The 18,176-nt window shown below is 52.6% G+C and overlaps 2 protein-coding genes across 2 annotated transcripts in view; one reads left to right on the plus strand and one right to left on the minus strand.

Annotated features, from left to right (window-relative positions):
* LOC142069127 (zinc finger protein RFP-like) overlaps positions 1-18,176 on the minus strand; it is a 331,206-nt gene that overhangs the window by 251,131 nt on the left and 61,899 nt on the right. The window lies entirely within an intron of this gene.
* On the plus strand, positions 7,156-15,823 carry LOC125629774 (zinc finger protein RFP-like). Its single transcript, XM_048835169.2, has 7 exons — positions 7,156-7,615; positions 9,994-10,089; positions 10,692-10,922; positions 11,542-11,564; positions 12,297-12,412; positions 13,219-13,278; positions 14,148-15,823. The coding sequence occupies exons 1-7, from the start codon at positions 7,199-7,201 to the stop codon at positions 14,660-14,662; spliced, it is 1,458 nt and encodes a 485-aa protein (XP_048691126.2). The 5' UTR covers positions 7,156-7,198; the 3' UTR covers positions 14,663-15,823.

The following is an 18,176-nucleotide window of genomic DNA, read 5'->3' on the forward strand; positions in this document are numbered from 1 at the left end:
AAAAAGCCCCTGAACATGGTAATCTCTGTCAACTGATGGGGAGGGGGCAGGGGGGTGGACGCATGATCTTTGAGCACTTCTGGCTGCTGACCTAGTTCTGTCCCTGCCCTCCCCCAGGGTTCCACGGGGTGCAGGCCATGGATTGGGACACCCCATGGGGGGCGGGGAAATGCCAGTACGACAGGGATGACTTCATCAGCTTCCACGACCAGCCTCAAGCCCCTTACTCCTGTCTGCGTCCCGACTCCCCCCCTCTCAGAGCCATGGCCCTGCTCCCAGCCCCATCTGAAGAAGTTGGGGGGTGCAGACAGGAAGAAGCGGGGGAACCGCACCCCTGCTCTAAAACATGTTCCACTGGGCCCAGAGTAATTCCAGCCTCTCCACCTGTGGTTTGCCGGGCTAAACCCGTCAGGTTAACAGCCGGGATGCTGGGCAGATGCCCATGTTGTGAACTCCTTAACGTGTAACCAGTACAATTTTAATAGTTGAAACAGTTACTTTTCAAATGCTATTTTCATCCCTAGTCAGGATACCTGCCTTGTAGCCTCTGAGCCCTTAGGTGGAAGCCTCCACCAACCCCCAAAACTTCCCTGACTATTTGCAGTAAAAGAATTCCCCTCTGGCTGCTGGGTGGGGCAGCCCCTCCTCCTCTTCTGCCCCATGCGGTGGAGGAGCTGCTCTTGTATCTCTCCCTCTCCTTCTCCCCGACCCCCACCCCCTTTCCCTCCCTTCCCCAGCCAGTCTCCTCTTGCTCCCACAGCCTCCCCTCCCCACATCCCCCCTTTCCTTTGCAGTGACCCCCACACACACTCAGAGTTTCCCTCTATTGCAGCCCTGTTCTCATGTGGCCCCTATGTCTTCCCTGATTCCCCTGCATCACCCCATCCCCCCTTTAGCCACCCCCTGCCCCCTGCATCTGCCCCTGCCCCATCCTTCATCCCCCTTCAATCCCACCTTATCTACATCCCCTTCCCCGCTTCAGCCCGCTTTCAGCTCCCCACCTTGGGAGAAGCTAAAAAAAAAATTAATTGACTCTCCTTCGGCAGGAGGCAGGCAAGTGGGAAATGCCAGCCAGAGGAGGCACATTGTTTTTAAGTGAGCCAAGTAGGCAAGACAGATCAGACTCCTGAAAGAGGTACCGTGGTGGGGAAAGACTGAGAGCCACTGGCATATAGGACCAAGAGAAAGAGCACACTGAAAATCAGACAATGGTGGGCAGACCATTTCAGCAGTTTACTGGACTATAACTGGGGGACAAGAACAGCACCCTGCAGTCCTTCAGGAAGCCAAAAGGAGAGCATGCTTTGCATTCATGAAAAGGGGGGTTTCATCAATGGTGGCTGGTGGCCCTAGGAGAATGCTTTAGCCATGGATTTTACCTGTTAAAGTTAAACTTAGCCTATCTGAATCCTGTTATACCTGGCGTTTGGTGTGTAACCTGTTGGTCTTATTGCTTCGCTCACTATCTCTTCAATCTTAGCTAATAAACTCCTGTTTGTTTTCACTAAAAATATATCTCAGTGCTGTGATGTTCTGTTGGCACTGATCCTCAGTTGAATCAAACAAGCTGGTGTTGTCCCGATGGCCTACCTGGGAATGTCTGAGTGTCCAGTGGAGAGGGGATGGCCACTACAGAAGGACACGTCAGAGGGGCTGGAGACAAGGTTGTGCCCAGTGTTAGTCTGCAAGGCAAAGTTAGGACTGGCAGAGCCCTGATGAGTTTTTGTGGGGAGGTAAAAGGGTGGGCGTGACAGGGAACTGACACCCATTGAAGCAGAAGCACAACCCCCCCGCACTGAGACAGGGGTGGAAACAAGGAGATTCACTGTCCAGGGTGTTGGGACGGTGCTGAATTATTATGAATTACTGCGCTTCCTATTAATGAATGTGGTGAACATGAATGTGGTATGGCTTGACATGTTTGAATTTGCTAGAGGATTCTGGGAGCAGGGCCTTCTGAGCATCAAACGTTTAAAGTGGAAATTCTCTATTCTGCGTGTCTGTTCTGTTACCGACCTTTGTCAGTCAATATGCCGGCTCACTAGGTAAAGAAAACGTATAAACATGAGATCAGTGAGCTTGGCACAAGCTGGCCCGGGGCAAAATGACCAGAATAACCCCTTTGGAAGGCATCGCGCTGACAGCTTATGTGAATGATTGATGAGAGCGTAACTGTGGGGTGATGTCTGGTCGGTACCCCTTCTGCAGTCCCTTCCAAAGTATTAATTAGGAGAAAATTAGTAATAAAAGGTCCACAGGGCATGGGACTCCTTTGGAAACCACTGCCTCGGGGGAATCCTTGATAGACCATGTGCCTGAGACGAGAAGACAATGAAAGAGATAAATCCTCCTCTAGATCGGTAGCTATACCCGCTTTGCTAGCCAATCAGAATACTGCATGGGGCCAGCATAAATACTGAGGGTTTGTTCTTGGGGAACTGAGGCTCACTAGGGAGACGTGCATTAGTTAACTTTATACTGTGTCTGTGATTCTTTCTCAAATAAACTGTTTTGCATGGAGTCTACTGAATCTGACTTGTTGACGGGTACCGGGAACATTCTGCCCAGCTGTGAGCCGTTAAAGATCCATTTCAACATTTGGTAGTAGAGGATGGTGACCATGCCAGTGAATAAGTCAACTGTTTCTGAACTGGTTGGATAAGCTAAAATATTGTCTTAAGATATTAGACTCAGTGGCCGGAGAAATGAGGATGGGATCAGATTGGGATCAGATTGGTTACAGATTATTGGGAGAGAGGAAAATACATAGGCACGTGCAGTTGAATTAGTGCTATCTTCAAGTCTATGATGTTCTGCAAGTGTGAGCAAGACGGGTTTACTCCTGAGAAGAAGGGGGACACCCTGAAGCCTCCGGCTATGGTTGATGAGTGCTTGTTAAGATAGGTGTTTAAAAGCTTGGGGTCTGATCCATGTGTAACTGCTGCAGTCTCTACACTGCATACAAAAGGGTTGGACAACTTCTTGTTGGGGAATCAAGAGGGCTATTCCCCCAAGAAAGTCCAAACAGCAGCATGAGTCACCTGTGCTATGTCTCAGGCTGTAAATAAGCTCTCAGAAAAGCACAATGCCTGTGAATATGAAATGGAAAATTTGGAACAGGAACAGAAAAGCTAAAATTGCAACGTGAAAATCAGAAACAAAATTTGGGTAGTTGGATGAGGGCGGGGGTCCCAGGGCGTGGTCAGGGAGCAGGTTGGGTTGGATGGCGTTGGGGGTCCCAGGGCATGGTCAGGGAGCAGGGGGGGTTGGATGGGGGTGGGGGTGACGGGAGGTGGGCAGGGGGAGTGGATAGGAGGAAGGAGATCCGGGGGGCAATCAAGGGTCAGGGAGTGGGGTGGGGTTGGATAGGGGGCACAGCCTCCCCCAGCCTTCCCTACCTGTCCATACAATTTTGGTACCGGATGTGGCCCTCAGGCCAAAAACTTTGCCTACCCCTGCTCTAGAGTCATTGTCACCCTCTTGCTCTGACCCAGGAGCTATTTAATTATTTAGCCAAAGTGGAGCACCATGATCAGAAGAGATTGAGGGGGATCCTCACATCAGAATATCCCAGACTCCCATGGTTAGGGCAGTCACCTGAGAGGTGCCAAATCTCTGTTCAAACCCTTCTTTCCCATCAGGCAGAGCAGGGAGTAGAACCTGAGTCTCCCATATGCCAGGCGAGTGTCCTAACCACTGGACTCAATGTTATAAAGAGCCTCTGCCAGCACCCCCTCTGGGTTTTGCCTGAGCCCTGATCCAAAAGGGGTGCTCAGCACAATCAGCTACAGGATTGGGCCCCACAGGCAAGAGAGGCTTTCCACTGCTGGCCTTCTGCTTGGAGGCTCCTTCTGGGGTTTAGGTGAGAGGCAGGTGTCTGGATGCCGAGAAGGAGGCAGCAGGGCCCAGGCCCAGAAGCAGAAATTTAGGAACTGTGGGAAATTTTCCCCTCGAAATATTGGTGCTGAGTGAGTTTAGGCCCCTGCAGAGTTAGGGGCAGCCAGGCAGAGGTTTTCTGGATTTCAGTGGCACCTAATTCTGGGAGTCAGGGGTCGAAACCTGGGCTTTAGCCACCTAAGTCCCACTGGGGATCTGGGTCGTCACTGCTCCGTGCCTCAGTTTCCCATCTGTGAAATGGGGAGAATGTCACTTGCCTTCACTGTAAAGTGCTTGAGCTCTACAGATGAGAAGTGCTATGTACGCGCTAGGGGAGCACGAGGGTGATGAAATGGCCCATGAGTCTCCACATGACCGTGACCTGCCATCACAGGGAAAGACAGAAGCTTAGAGGCAGGAAATTGTTTCTCATTTTGACTCTTTGGGCTTCTGTGTCCGAGACCAAGATCAATTTCTGCTGTCCCATCTGGGGGAACTGGGGGAACTGGACAGGGAGATTGGGAAGAAATTAAGTGAAAATGCCACCAACTTTTCCAAGCCAATATCTCCTCTTTACAAGCCGATCAGTGAGCTCCAGGGGCAGGGCCAGCAGTCAGCAAGTGAATTTCTGCAGGTGAAACTGTTCCAGACACCCAGACCCCTGCACAGAGACAGGACAGATCCTGAATCCTGGGCGCTGGAGTCCGGCACTCAGAGATCACAGCGTAACTCAGTGTGTGCATGGCAGAGACGGAATTATTACTGTTCTTTGCAGAGTTACAGACGTGCAGATGTTAGAGGTGAAAAGCCCCGTTCGCTCAGAGAATCCATGGCTTTGGGTCCAGGGCAGGGCCTCTGTTTCTGGTGTTTGTAAAATCCCTCTTAATCCCTGTTGACGCCTGGCGGTTACCGTTTCACTGGTTTGCTTGTTCTCCCTAATTCTTTCCCTGCAGCCTTTACTGTCCCTGAATAGTCTTGTTTCTTTGGCTCCCTCCCCCTTTCCATTCCCAGGACAGGTTGGTTTGTCCTCAGACCTCAGGGCAACCCCTTAGGGAGCCACTGGCTGATTCTCATTCCTGCACTCAGCGTTGTCAGAGGCTGGTGCTGGCCTTGAGTTCAGTGGGCCAGACTCAGCCAGCCATTTTTATGCAGAATTCCCCAGTGTGCTGAGAGCTGCATTGATAACACATGTATCCAGGTGGTCTGCTGGGCTGGGGCCTTTCACGGATTGGATTCTGCAACTGCCAGCACATGGTTTGCTGAAATCTCATCCCCTGATGCTGCTGCAAACTCTGATCCCTTCCCTCATTCTGCATTTGCTGAAAGGAGGATGTAACTTACCAGGCACAGAGCAATCGCCCTGTATCCCAGAGTCCAACAGCCCCACCCCACTGTGAGACATATTAGACCGAGCGCTCTTTTCTCTCCGTTTCCCCTCTAGGACTTCAGAGGCACCTCGACCAGGCACGTGGCTCCTTCTCGCTCCCCCTCACACTTCTTGAGCCTGGGCAGGGGCTTGGCCACCAGGTGAAAGCCATGTCTCCCCAGGGCACCTCAGCACAGTGTGGACAGGAGCCACATTTCCGCTACTTTCATTTTGTTCAAGTTAACCTTGAGGTTCTGGCCCTGTGAACAAAACGGTGGATTTACCCATCCCGTGGGAAAGATTATGAACTTGTTACATCCCTGGGGGACTGGCTGCCTGTAGACACTAGGACCATTAAACCAGGGATGCAGCTCTGGCTGCAGCTTAGGACTTGCCTAGGTGCTGCTAAGGTCTGCATTGGCCCTTGCAGCCACTGAATAGGGGGCCCATAGAACCAGCTCACTCCCTGCCTCAGTTTCCCCATCTATAGAATGCCTGTGTGTCTCTTCGCATTACAGTCTGTGGAGGACAAGGGCCCTATGGTGCTGAGCTCTGAGCAGACCCGAAAAGCTTACGATTCAGTGTCCTGATCCTGAAAGGTCTCAGCATCCCAGTGATGCCAAAGGGACCGGAGTGGGGAAAGTTACAGCCACCATTTACCCCGAAAGGGGAAGAGCACAAAAATGCCACCCCAGCTGTCTGACTGAATGTCTCTAAGTAACCAGCTGCACACAGTACATCCGACAGCCAGGGGAGAGAAATTACAGGTACGATATGTATCATTCCATCTTTTTCCTTTCCGTAACCCTGTACCAAAGCACTGAATCTGCTCTGCTCTGCAACGCTGAGACTCAGGTACCTAAGACAGCAGCTGGGGAAAGGTGTTTGAACGATGCTCACAAATCTCAAGCCGCGCGGAGACCAGCAAAAGGGCAGCACTTCACTCCGCTGAGCTGCAACGTCTAGTAAGCACGTTGTTAACCTGCTGCGGAGCTGGACCCGGGTAACTAGCTGAATCCGCAGCAGCATCTCTGCGCAGCACGGCTTCCCCGCCACAGCTGAATTCCCTCTCCGTGTCCCCGATGGCGGCTTCCCAGACTGCCCCAGGCCTCCTCCATCTGTCCCCACGTCCCCTCCTGCAGCCGCAATGGGCAAGTGGCCTGAGAGGTCTCTGTTTATCCCACACCACGTACCCTGCAGGCCCCTAGTGCGAGCTCCCCTCACACCGGCTGCCCTCGGCCATTGTGCCCCAGCCCTCACCTGGGGGACGGGAGCTTGGTCTCCCTGCAGTCCCTGGTCTCTCTGCCGGGACGGACAAACAGGGAGAAAATGGGAGCAGGCCTTGCTGGGCGTGGTTGTGTGACAGGGTCACCTGCCCCCTAGGGCCCAGGCTGAGATCCCAGCACATTCCACAGGCCCCTGAGCCGCCATCAGATGGACTCTCAGGCTCGGTCCCTGTGGTGGTGGGGGAGGCTCTGGGTCATTGCCCTGGGGGAGCTGCTGCGGGAGGGAGGAGATTTAGCTCCTCACAGACAATTTTAACAGTTCTAAAGCTTCAACTTTTTGAATCTCAGAGTCTACTGTCATTAAATAGTTCTGGTCTGACCAAAATATTGTCTGATTCCTTAACCGCCCCCCGCCCCCTAATTTCTCACAACCATGACAATTTTATTTAGAATGAAAGGCTTAAATCCCAGATTGTTGTGCAACGGTGAAAGTTTAAATCAATAAATGCAAAAATTGCTTAAAATAAACATTATCTGTCACAATTATATAGTATAAAAAAACTCTGCCAAGCCTGATTATCTCGCCTTAGACACACAGCTCCTGCTCCTCCTGGGTCCTAACAGCAGGGGTCATTTTCAGGCAAGGAAACACCCCCTTGCTGCTGCAGGCGGGGCATAGTGTGAACTCAGGAAATGGAAACAAAGCCTGTCCCACTGCCCGGAGGGAGCCATGGCTGCAGAGAGCCCCTTGGAAAGTCTCCAGGAGGAAGCGACATGTCCCGTCTGTCTGGAGTATTTCACACACCCTGTCACTCTGGAGTGTGGGCACAATTTCTGTAGAGCCTGCATTGCCCAGTGCTGGGAGGGACCCGACACAGCCGCCTCCTGCCCTCAGTGCAGAGAAACTGTGCAACAGAGAAACCTCAGGCCCAACGTGCTGCTGGGAGACATGGTAGAAATCGCCAAGCGGCTGAGTTTCCAGGCAGTGAAGGGAGCAGGAGGGGGTGGGGTGTGTGGGGAACACCAGGAGGCTCTGAAACTGTTCTGTGAAGAGGATCAAACCCCCATCTGTGTGGTGTGCGACAGATCCCGGGCTCACCGCGCGCACATGGTGGTTCCCATACAGGAAGCTGCCCAGGAGTACAAGGTAGGGAGTTGCTGTCAGATTTCAGAGGAGCAGCCGTGTTAGTCTGTATTTGCAAAGAGAAAAGGAGGACTTGTGGCACCTTAGAGACTAACCAATTTATTTGAGCCTAAGCTTTCGTGAGCTACAGCTCACTTCATTCAATGGGTTAACTTTTGGGTTTTAATTACAGGCTAATTTCACTGAGAGTTACCTGTCACAGGTGTGACTCACCATCCAACTCTGTAAAGTCTTCATTGTATGGGGAGATGCGATCACAACATTCAGAGGGGTAGCCGTGTTCTGTATCCACAGAAACAAAGAGCAATTGCAATGGGTTTTTCACCTTCAGTCCATTTGAAGCCCCTCTGAAGAAGTGGGTCTTTACCCACAAAAGCTTATGCCCAAATAAATGTATTCGTCTTTAAGGTGCCACTGGACTCCTTGGTTTTTTTTTATAACAAAATTAATGATCTGGCAGTGTGGAAACAGAGTCAAAATATCAAGTCTTTAAAGCAGGATCTACCCTACCCCTTCCCTGAGGCCCTGCCCCTTCCCCCCAATGTCCCGTTCACTCCATACCCCCCTCTCTTCATTGCTCGCTCTCCCCCACTCTCACTCACTTTTACCAGTTTGGGGCAGGGGGTTGGGTTTGGGGTGCAGGCTCTGGGCTGAGGCCAAGGGGTTTGCAGTGTGGGAGGAGGGATCTGGGCTAAGCCTGGGGCAGGGGGTTGGGGTGCATGGTGGGGTGAGGGTGCAAGCTCTGGGAGGGAGTTTGGGTGTAGGGGGGGGCTCTGGGCTGGGGCAGAGTGTTGGGGTGCAGGAAATGGTACAGGGTGCTGACTCTGGGAGGAGGGTCAGGGCTGGGGCAGGGGGTATGGGGTGCAGAAGGGGGTGCTGCGTGCAGGCGGGTGGCAATGACTTACCTCGGGCGGCTCCCGGTAAGCAGTGCACTGGGGCTAAGGCAGGCTTCCAGCCTGCCCCAGCCCTACGCCACTCCTGGAAGGGGCAAATGTGCCCCTGTGGCCTCTGGGGGGGGGCATAAAATCATAGAATTATAGAATATTAGGGTTGGAAGAGACCTCAGGAGTCGTCTAGTCCAACCCCCTGCTTAAAGCAGGACCAATCCCCAACTAAATCATCCCAGTCAGGGCTTTGTCAAGCCGGGCCTTAAAAACCTCTAAGGAAGGCGAATCCACCACCTCCCTAGGTAACCCCTTCCAGCGCTTCACCATCCTCCTGGTGAAAAAGTTTTTCCTAATATCCAACCTAAACCTCCCCCACTGCAACTTGAGACCATTACTCCTTGTTCTGTCATCTGCCACCGCTGAGAATAGCTGAGCTCCATCCTCTTTGGAACCCCCCCATCAGGTAGTTGAAAGCAGCTATCAAATCCCTCCTCACTCTTCTCTTCTGCAGATTAAATAAGCCCAGTTCCCTCAGCTTCTCCTCGTAAGTCATGTGCCCCAGCCCCCTAATCATTTTGGTTGCCCTCCACTGGACTCTCTCCAATTTGTTCTCATCCATTTTGTAAAAGCGGTAAAGAGTCCTGTGGCACCTTATAGACTAACAGACGCATTGGAGCATAAGCTTTGGTGGGTGAATACCCACTTCATTGGATGTATGTAGTGGAAATTTTCCAGAGGCTTATTCCAGAGGTTTATACCTGCCTCTGGCAATTTCTCCTACATGCATCCGACGAAGTGGGTATTCACCCACCAAAGCTTATGCTCCAATACGTCTGCTAGTCTATAAGGTGCCACAGGACTCTTTGCCACTATTACAGATCCAGACTAACACGGCGACCCCTCTGATACTTGATCCTTTCTGTAGTGGGGGGACCAAAACTGGTTGCAATACACCAGGTGTGGCCTAACCAGTACCGAATAGAGGGGAATAATCATATCCCTTGATGTGCTGGCCATGCTCCTACTAATGCAGCCCAATATGCCGTTGGCCTTCTTGGCAACAAGGGCACACTGCTGACTCATATCCAGCTTCTCATCCACTGTAATCCTCAGGTCCTTTTCTGCAGAACTACTGCTTAGCCCAGGGATCTCAAACTCAAATCACCAGGAGGGCCACATGAGGACTAGTACATTGGCCCGAGGGCCACATCACTGACACCCTCCCCCTGGTGCCCCCAACCCTGCCCCCACTCCACCCCTTCCATAAGGCTCCGCCCCGACTCCACCTCTTCCCACCCCTTCCTTGCCCTCATTCCAACCCCTTCCCCAAATCCCTACCTCTGCTCCGCCTCTTCTCCGCCTCCTCCCCTGAGCGGGCGGCTCCCCGCTCCTCCCCTCTCTCTCCTGGAAAACCTTAAGCACCACCAAACACCCACTTCCAACCACCTCTCAAGTATCCAGATGAAACCTCCCAAATCCTTTCTGTTTCCTCAGGAAAGAATCCAGGCCCATTTGAAGACTCTGAGGGAAGAGAGAGAAAACCTCCTGGGATTGAAAGCGACTAGAGAGGGGAATAGCCGGGAGTATCTGGTAAGGTGCCTGTTGTTATTAACCGGCAGGGACTGGCCGTGGGAGGTCTGTTTGGAGGCAGACTCCTGTGTGGCCTTGGTGAACATGAGCTTGTGTGTGTTTCTCCTTGATCATGGATTGCTGGGTTAGATTCACGTGTAGACAAGCCCTAAGCTTCCATTGCTTTGATGAGTTAATGTCTAGCCCTTGTGGCTCTCCCAGAAATCCTCCCCAAGTGAACTGAATGTCCCCTTGAGGTGCTGTCCACTGTGTCTGGTCATTTTGTGCATTTTTTAAATGTTTGTTTCTTTTAACTCCCGTGGCGTCTCTGTCAGTGTAGTGCTGAGTCCTGCCTCCTGCTGCTCTGGGTCTGAATTTCCAGAGACCATAAATAACAGAATAAGCTGACCATGACAGGCATGGAAACGTCCCTTTCAGAGGAATACCGGGGCCAAAGGGGAAGGTGTGAGAGAATCCCCTGCCTAGTACCCACAGAGTAGAGTCAAACGTCAGAAATCTTAGGATTTTCAAAGCAATTCAGCCTCCTGCACACTCAGCTCTCCATGAAAGGACCCCGGGCTCCATCCATGTCCCTGACCATCCCTTGCCCTATTTTCATACAGAAACAAACACAAACCAAGAGGCAGAAGATTGTGTCTGAATTTCAGCAACTGCGGCAGTTCCTGGGGGAACAAGAGCAACTCCTGCTGGCCCAGCTGGAGAAGCTGGAGGAGGAGATTGTGAGGATCCAGAAAGAAAATGTCAGTAAACTCTCCAAACAGATTTCCCGTCTCAGCGAGCTGATCAGTGAGATGGAGGGGAAGTGTCAGAAGCCAGCGAGTGAATTCCTGCAGGTCAGACTGAACAAGAAACAGAGGCGGGTGCTCCAGGGCAGCCAGCTCCCCCACTCAGTGCTGCCCACCAGCAGCCCTGCTGATCAACTCCTCCCCCTCCCTCCAGCACCTCCCGCCTGCCGCGATTTGTGTGCAGCAGAGGTTGGGAGGGAGGGGGAAGAGCGAGGAGGGAGTGTGCTCACAGAAGGAGACAGGGTGGAGTGGGAGCTGGAAGATTTGGGTTGGGAGGTGGCATTGTGGGAAGGTTTGGAGTGGGGGTGGGGCATGGGATTGAGCACCTCCAGGGACAATTGGAAACTGGCACTTGTCATTAGAAACATGCCAGATCCCCACACAGGGAAGGGAGGGCTCCTAAATCACAAGCAAGTGGAGTCCAGCAGTTGGAGACCATGGTGTTACTCGGCGGGTGCATTGCTGACATGTGACTAACTATTATTCTTTGCAGAGTCACAGACACAGAGATATCAGAGATGGAAAAGCCCCATTAGCTCAGAGAATCCATGCCCCTGGGCCAGGGCAGGGCCTCTCTTCCTCATACTTCCTAAATCCCTTCCCTAGAATCCCCTGTGTGTGTGTGCCAGAGGGGACTGAAATTCTTTTGTCTCTCTCTCTCTTCTAGGATATTAGAAGCACCTTGAGCAGGTAAGTGGCTCTCTCACACTCCCCCTCACACTTCACAGTGCGGGCAAAGAGCTTGGTGGTAATGTTAGCACCACATCTCCCCAGAGCTCTACTGCAAAATGTGTGGGGAATGTCACATGTTGGATACAAATCTCGCTGATCAACTTCATCCTGAGGTTCCCACCCTTGTACAGAAGACTCTGGAATTCTCCATTCGCTGGGAAAGACTGACCTCAAGTATTTCCTAGAGATGTCACCTCCCGGAGGGACTGTCTGCCTCAGCATTGTGGGGATGGAATATGGGCCTGTCACTGCTGGGGCACCGGTCACTATTCAGCCCAGGGCAGCTGTGGTCAAGAGTCTTTCCCACCTGAGGACTGTTTGGAGACCTGTGTGGAATGAGCTGGGGAGGGGGAGTTGGTGTCTCAGTCTAGTTCCTAGAGGGCAGATTTCTACAGCACTTCACCTGGGAACCTCCTGTGCCTCAGAGCATGGAGGCCAAGGAGTGAGTTGACCATGGAAACTCAATTTCCCTTTTGTCCCCAGAGCTGGTCTCTCCAGACCAGAGTAGAAGAGTATTAATGAGCCCTTAGAAGGGAAGGTTGTACGGCCATGGGCTGTGTTGCACCTACTCTGAGGCTGGGAGAAGTCGAGGAATTCGAACTCCAGGCCCGTTAGAGCAGCGACTCGCTAGCAAAAACATATAATCCGTCACACAATAAAATATAATCACGGGAAATTGTTTCTCTCCAGGTGTGAGAAGGGGCAGTTCCAACAGCCAGAGGAGATTTCTCCTGAACTGGAAGAGGGAGTCAGCGATTTCTCCTGGAAAATGATGGTGCTATCGGAGACTCTGGGGAAGTTCAAAGGTACCTAGAAGGGATCTAGGAGGGGAAACTGGGATGAGCCTCTGAGACTGAGGGAGGAGCGTGTCTCTGGCCAATTGGTTCACATTTAGATGGTGCTTCTGTTTAATTGTTGGGTGAGAATGTCACGCACGCACTTGGGGTCCAAGTCACTCAGGTTGATTAATTCAAACCTTTATTTCTACCAAAAATATGTCTTGCCATGACAATTCCTGTTAAAGAAATAAATGACTCAGACTTTTGCCAGTACAGGGGTGAATCGGACTCATTGAGTCAACCTTCCCCCACCTCAATTTCCACATTTATAAAATGGTTTTATTATTATTCCTATTCCTGCCTATGGAGGACAAGGCCCCGGCGTGCTGCTCTCCGTAGAGACGCTGAGTAAACAGCCCCAACAGCTCACAGTTAGAGTCAGGATTTAGGAAACTCTCAACATCTCATTAGTGTCAAAGGGAGCAAAGTGAGTAAAGTTACTTTTATGCCAAAGTTTTGCAGTCTCTAGGTTTAGGTTATGACAAAAGGCAGCAAGTGAATGAGACAAACCAACTGGAGTTTGAAGGGTGGGAGGGGAAAAGTAAATGTCACTGACAGATTATCCTGGGATGGTTGTGAGGCTGCAAGGATGTTGGTTCCATTGCTGGGAGATGCCTGAATGAGAAAGGAAAGAGACGGTTTCAGACCTTTTCATATTAAATATCTCAGTGTTTCTCTGTCATAATTAAGACAGTTCTACGCGTTGAGAGTGGGAATGCTGTTATAAACATGAAAGCCTGAAATCTCACCTCCTTTCTCCTTCCCCCCTCCAGACACTTTGCCGTCTGCACTAGAGATGAAAAGAGGAGGATCCCTAGGAACATTCAGAGAGGGTGAGTTTGCAGCTGGAGATTGTCTTTGAATTATCCGAAAACGTCTTCATGAGATTGCAGCTAAAGTTACCAACCAAACCAATGCCGCCCACGACACACACAGCCCTAAAAACAACACACTGAGCAGTGAGGAGCTCCCACGCTGAAGTCACACACACACTCCTGACACCAACCTGAGTGCTGAGTTTCTGCCCATGCTTATGAATAGAAACACTCTCCCTGAGCAGCACCCGAACACAGCTCTCTGCCCTGAGGGCTGAAACATCCCTCTGCTTTACCCCAGTGCAGGGGGTCTCCCCCATTGTGCTTCTCCAACATCCTGCCTTTCCTCTGGGCAGGGCTGGGCTCTCCCATTAGAGCTGCTTCCTGGATTGGGTAGATGCTCTCCCTGTGATTCTGGCAGCTCCTCCCTTCTCTCTAGGCTGGGGATGGGGCTCCTCCACCCAATGCCATTTCCTACTCTCTTTTCTTAATTGGCTCTTCCTACTCTGGCCGGCGAGTGGAGGCTGCATTTAGGGGATGGACCTTCCCTCTGGGGTTCAAAGCTGGTACCTGCCTCCTCTGCTCCCTCCTCACTAAAATCTTCCTTGCTGTGTCTCTGATGCTGGGAATGGAGCAACCCCAAAAGAGGGAGCAGGGAGCTGACGCCTCAGCAAGCAAATGAAAAACCAATGAAGTGGCTCCACTTACACAGATTGAGGAGCTTCAGTGACATCTCTGCTCAGTCTCAGGTGCCCAGGACAGAGGCAGCTCCCTGGGATCCAGGCCTGTCCCAGCCAGATCAGGGCTGCTGGGGAGAGGGAGAAATGGCCCCAGCCTCCCCCCGGGCTGAGCTCTGCCCCTCACGCTCCGATTCTCTCTCTCCCCAGAGAATGTGACTCTGGATCCAGACACGGCTCATCCCCACCTCATCCTGACTGAGGACTGGAAAAGTGTGAGACGGGGAGACACACGGCAGCATCTGCCCAACACCCCTGAGAGATTTGACACTAAGCCCTGTGTGCTGGGCTGTGAGGGATTCACCTCAGGGAGACATTGCTGGGAGGTGGAGGTGGTGGGTGGGGGAGGTTGGGCTGTGGGGGTGGCCAGAGAGTCTGTGAGGAGGAAGGGATGGATCAGCTGTAGCCCTGACGGGGGGATCTGGGCTGTTGGGTGGTTGGGGGATCAGTTCTGGGCTCTCACCTCCCCTGAGACCTCCCTGCCCCGGCGCCGATTCCCCAGCAGGATCCGGGTTTGTCTGGACTGTGACCGGGGGCAGGTGACATTTATCGATGCTGGAGATGAGGCCCCGATCTTCACTTTCCCGCCGGGCTCCGTCCCTGGGGGGAGAATCCGCCCCTGGCTCTGGGTGTGGCTGGGATCCCAGCTCAGACTGTGTCCCTGAGGGAGGGCGGGGGGTGTAATCCCACTGCAGAACCAGAAATCAGCCTTTCTAGTGTCACACACGCCAGTCTCTGTGACCTTGGAGGACTCCTGTCTACCCAGCCCCTTGCTTCTCATATCTATGACCTGTGGAAGCCCCCCCTTCCCTTCAGCCCCAGGGATGGGAGCGGGAGAGGGGAAGAACCCCTGGGGCTGCAGGCGGAGTGAGTGGCAGAGGTGGGGGCTGGGCAGGGGGCAGAACTAACAGCCGGGCTGGGGACAGGCAGAGGTGGGGGCTGGGCTGGGCAGGGACCCAGCATGAATCAATCAGGGGTTGGGGGGCTGGGGAGAAGCAGCAGCAGGGAGCAGTTTGTGCAGATCTGTGGGATTGGATCTCATGGGGTCTCCCAGAGAGAACTCCTGCCGCAGGGGCCCAAGTCACCTTTCCCCTGTAACTACAGGACAGCTGGTAACCCTGTAATTGTCACACACAGGTGGGAGGGGGAGATGGGTAGGGGTGCAGATTGACCAAAAAACCCATTATATAACCTTAAAACAATCATCATTGTGTCAATCTTATGATTTTTTTTTAAACCTCCTGAGGTTGGCAGCACTGGGGGAGGCAGGGACAAGGCGGGTTGAACCAGAGGGAATTAGAAGAAGCAAGAAGAAAAATGTGAATGAAAATAAACCAAGAATAAAGGGAGAGTCTATGAGAAATGGTGGAAAACGGAAATGAGAAGAGTGACAGTAAAAAATCCCTGACGGGGAACCAGCCGGGGCAGCAAGAGGGGAAGGGATAAAATCAGGGGAAAGAAGGGAGCAGCCATGGGGGATGATCTGTGACAGGGAGGGGAGGAGAGTGGGAGAGTTACAGGGGTGGGAAGTGAGGACTAGAAAAATGATGAGTAGAAAAGTACAGTGTGGAAGAAAAGGGAGAAGGAACGGGAATGTGAGAGGGATGGAGAGACTTATTACAAGTTACTGAAAGTGAGACTGTAACTCATTAATTCCCGGGCAACTGTATGGTTGTTGTGCCATTAAGAAAACTGTGCTCGGTAGCTGGGGATCTCCTTGCCGTGCTATGGTTCTTAAGGCTCCTTCTCAGCTGTCAGGCTGGGACAAGGGTGGTCGTGAGAAAGTTGGCAACCCTAATTCTGTAAATAAAACATTACAAACAGTTCTTCTTGTTTGTTCCACTGTACTGTCCCAGCTGCAGCTGCCGAGGGCAGCATCATGGGATTTGCTTCCAGACTTGGTTTTGTCCCCCCAACCCCCACAGGGAATATTGTGCCTGTAGGAGGAGAGTTTGGGGTTTATGGGATGTGTCACTAACCAGCCTGTGCTCTGTCTCTGTCCTGTGCACACCCGTGTCAATCAGGAATTGCTCAGCTGTGCTCTGCGGAGAGGTGACTGGTTGCACAGGGGACAATCCATGAAGGGACTTGGTGTTGCAATGTTGAGCGTCACAGGGCCTAGTTTGTAGGCAACTAGAAAATCACATTCTGCAGAGCTGAGGTGGGCCCTGAACTCCCTAGACAATGCGTGGGCATCACAGACACCGTACAGTGCGATTCACAAAAGCCAGCTCGGTGTGTGGCGGGGAGCCACCTGAGCTAGCCCATGGGAGAGGCGACAAGGGGGGAGGGGTGTCCTAAGCCCTGCCCCCTCTCACCGACAGGTGCCTAAATTGGGGCTGCAGGGGGGCGTCGGTCTCTGCTCAGCCACCCACAGATGGGAACCCAGCGCCTGACGGTCACTGGCTCAGGCTCCTACGGCGTTTCTTGCTGGAATGAGGTGGGCACCTGCCTCGCTCCACACACAATGTGAGGGGCGGGGGGAAGGGGAATGTGGTTTTGGTGATGTCACCCGGCTTGTAACGTTCACCCCCGTGGTGAGAGCACTCGGCTGGCACGTGGGAGACCCAGGTTCAGTTCTCTACCTAGAGCAGGGGGTTTTCAAGGTATGGGTCACGGCTGGTCAGGGGAAGGGGAACGACGAACTGCGGCCACTTGGTGCTGCGAACAGTGGTGCCTGCGGATGCTCAGTTAAAGGAAGCATCTTTCCAGCGGCTTTCCCTGACCAGCCATGACCCAGACTTTGAAAACCCCTGGGTCTAGAGTAGCTGAGGAATGTGAGGACCAACCTCAGGGCAGTTACAAAGCAGGGCACAAACCCCCCACTGGTTGTCTGTTCTGTATTTAGATTTCACTCGCCAGGTATCGAGTGTGATCCCCTCCAGCACTAAAACAGTCTTAACACGGGTGGCGGGTGAAGCTTCCCCTGGGGGAGGCTAGTTCCCTGTCCCACCTCTTGCACCCACATGCCACTCCAGGCCACCATCCTGCCCCCGTGAGGGTGGGGGTTGAGAAGGGATGCAGCAAGGTGGGGCGGGATCGCGAAGGGAAAGAGGGGTGAGGAGGGATGCGGCAACTGGTGGGCGGGTCGCCCAGGGATGAGGGTGTGAGGAGGGATGTGACAAGCAGGCGGGGGAGGGTGGGGGAGGGGCTGGACATGGCAGGTGGGGTGTTAAAAGTCACCAGCTGCTCTATCCTAGCCACAGAAATGGTGGAAGATGTAGAAGGGGAGGTAGTCTCTCCCCAGCCCAGGAAGACCCCTTCCCAACCCAAGGCAAAGGGAGCAGGAGGTGTCAGCCCTGGAGAGAGAGACTCTCCCTAATATAGAAACTGGGAGAAGCATCCAGGAAAGAGCCCCCTTCAGCCGAAGGGAAAGGGATGTGACAGCCCTGAGTGGGAGTCCTCTCCATTCATGTCTCTGCATTCAATATGATATGTAGAAATATTCGCCAGAACTAACATGGTCAGAGATAAGAGTGTTTGGATGCTAGGCAGTGAGAAGGTTTCTGTTTCCCGGAGCATGTGTCCCAGAAATTGTTAGGTGCCACTGGACTGCTGTAAGGGGAATCCTAGAATCTGACCCCCAGGATCCCCAAATAATTCAAGCTTCTGGGACCGGAAGAGGAATAGCTCCCTCTCCTGGAATCCACTACCTTATTCCTTGGTGCAGAGCTGACTCTCCAGACAGCCACATGCTTAAACACACATCTCCCAGAACTCCGCACCAAGGTGAGAGCCTACTGGTTTCAGCTGAACTCTCTCTCTGGAGGCAGGCAGTAGTTGTGAAGCTTTTCACACACAGAGAGACTCTTTGCACATGTCCAACACACTATTGCTCTTTCACTTAACCAGATAAAGCAAAAGAGAGTTCAGATCACATAGCACAAAACAACCAACCTAACTGCAGTGTCCCTCATTACCTCATTACCAGTTTGCCTTACACAATGCTCAAATAAATTGGTTAGTCTCTAAGGTGCCACAAGTCCTCCTTTTCTTTTTGCGAATACAGACTAACACGGCTGCTACTCTGAAACCTAACATTGTATCCAGTTGCTCATGAAGTATCCAGCGGCTTCCCCAGCAGCATCTCTGCCCAGCTCGCCTTTCCCATCGCAGTTGCAGCCCCTGTTCTGGTTCCAGAAGGCCACTCCCCAGATTCCCTCTTGATCCTGATCTCAG

The sequence above is a fragment of the Caretta caretta genome, chromosome 14, assembly GCF_965140235.1.
Source record: "Caretta caretta isolate rCarCar2 chromosome 14, rCarCar1.hap1, whole genome shotgun sequence".
NCBI classification, from domain to species: domain Eukaryota; kingdom Metazoa; phylum Chordata; order Testudines; family Cheloniidae; genus Caretta; species Caretta caretta.

Excerpts from the sequence above, each read along its gene's own strand:
- LOC125629774 (XM_048835169.2), top strand. The coding sequence starts at position 7,199 with ATGGCTGCAGAGAGCCCCTTGGAAAGTCTCCAGGAGGAAGCGACATGT. Across the intron at positions 10,090-10,691 it reads GGAATAGCCGGGAGTATCTG|AAACAAACACAAACCAAGAG; the intron begins GTAAGGTGCCTG and ends ATTTTCATACAG. Across the intron at positions 13,279-14,147 it reads CCTAGGAACATTCAGAGAGG|AGAATGTGACTCTGGATCCA; the intron begins GTGAGTTTGCAG and ends CTCTCTCCCCAG.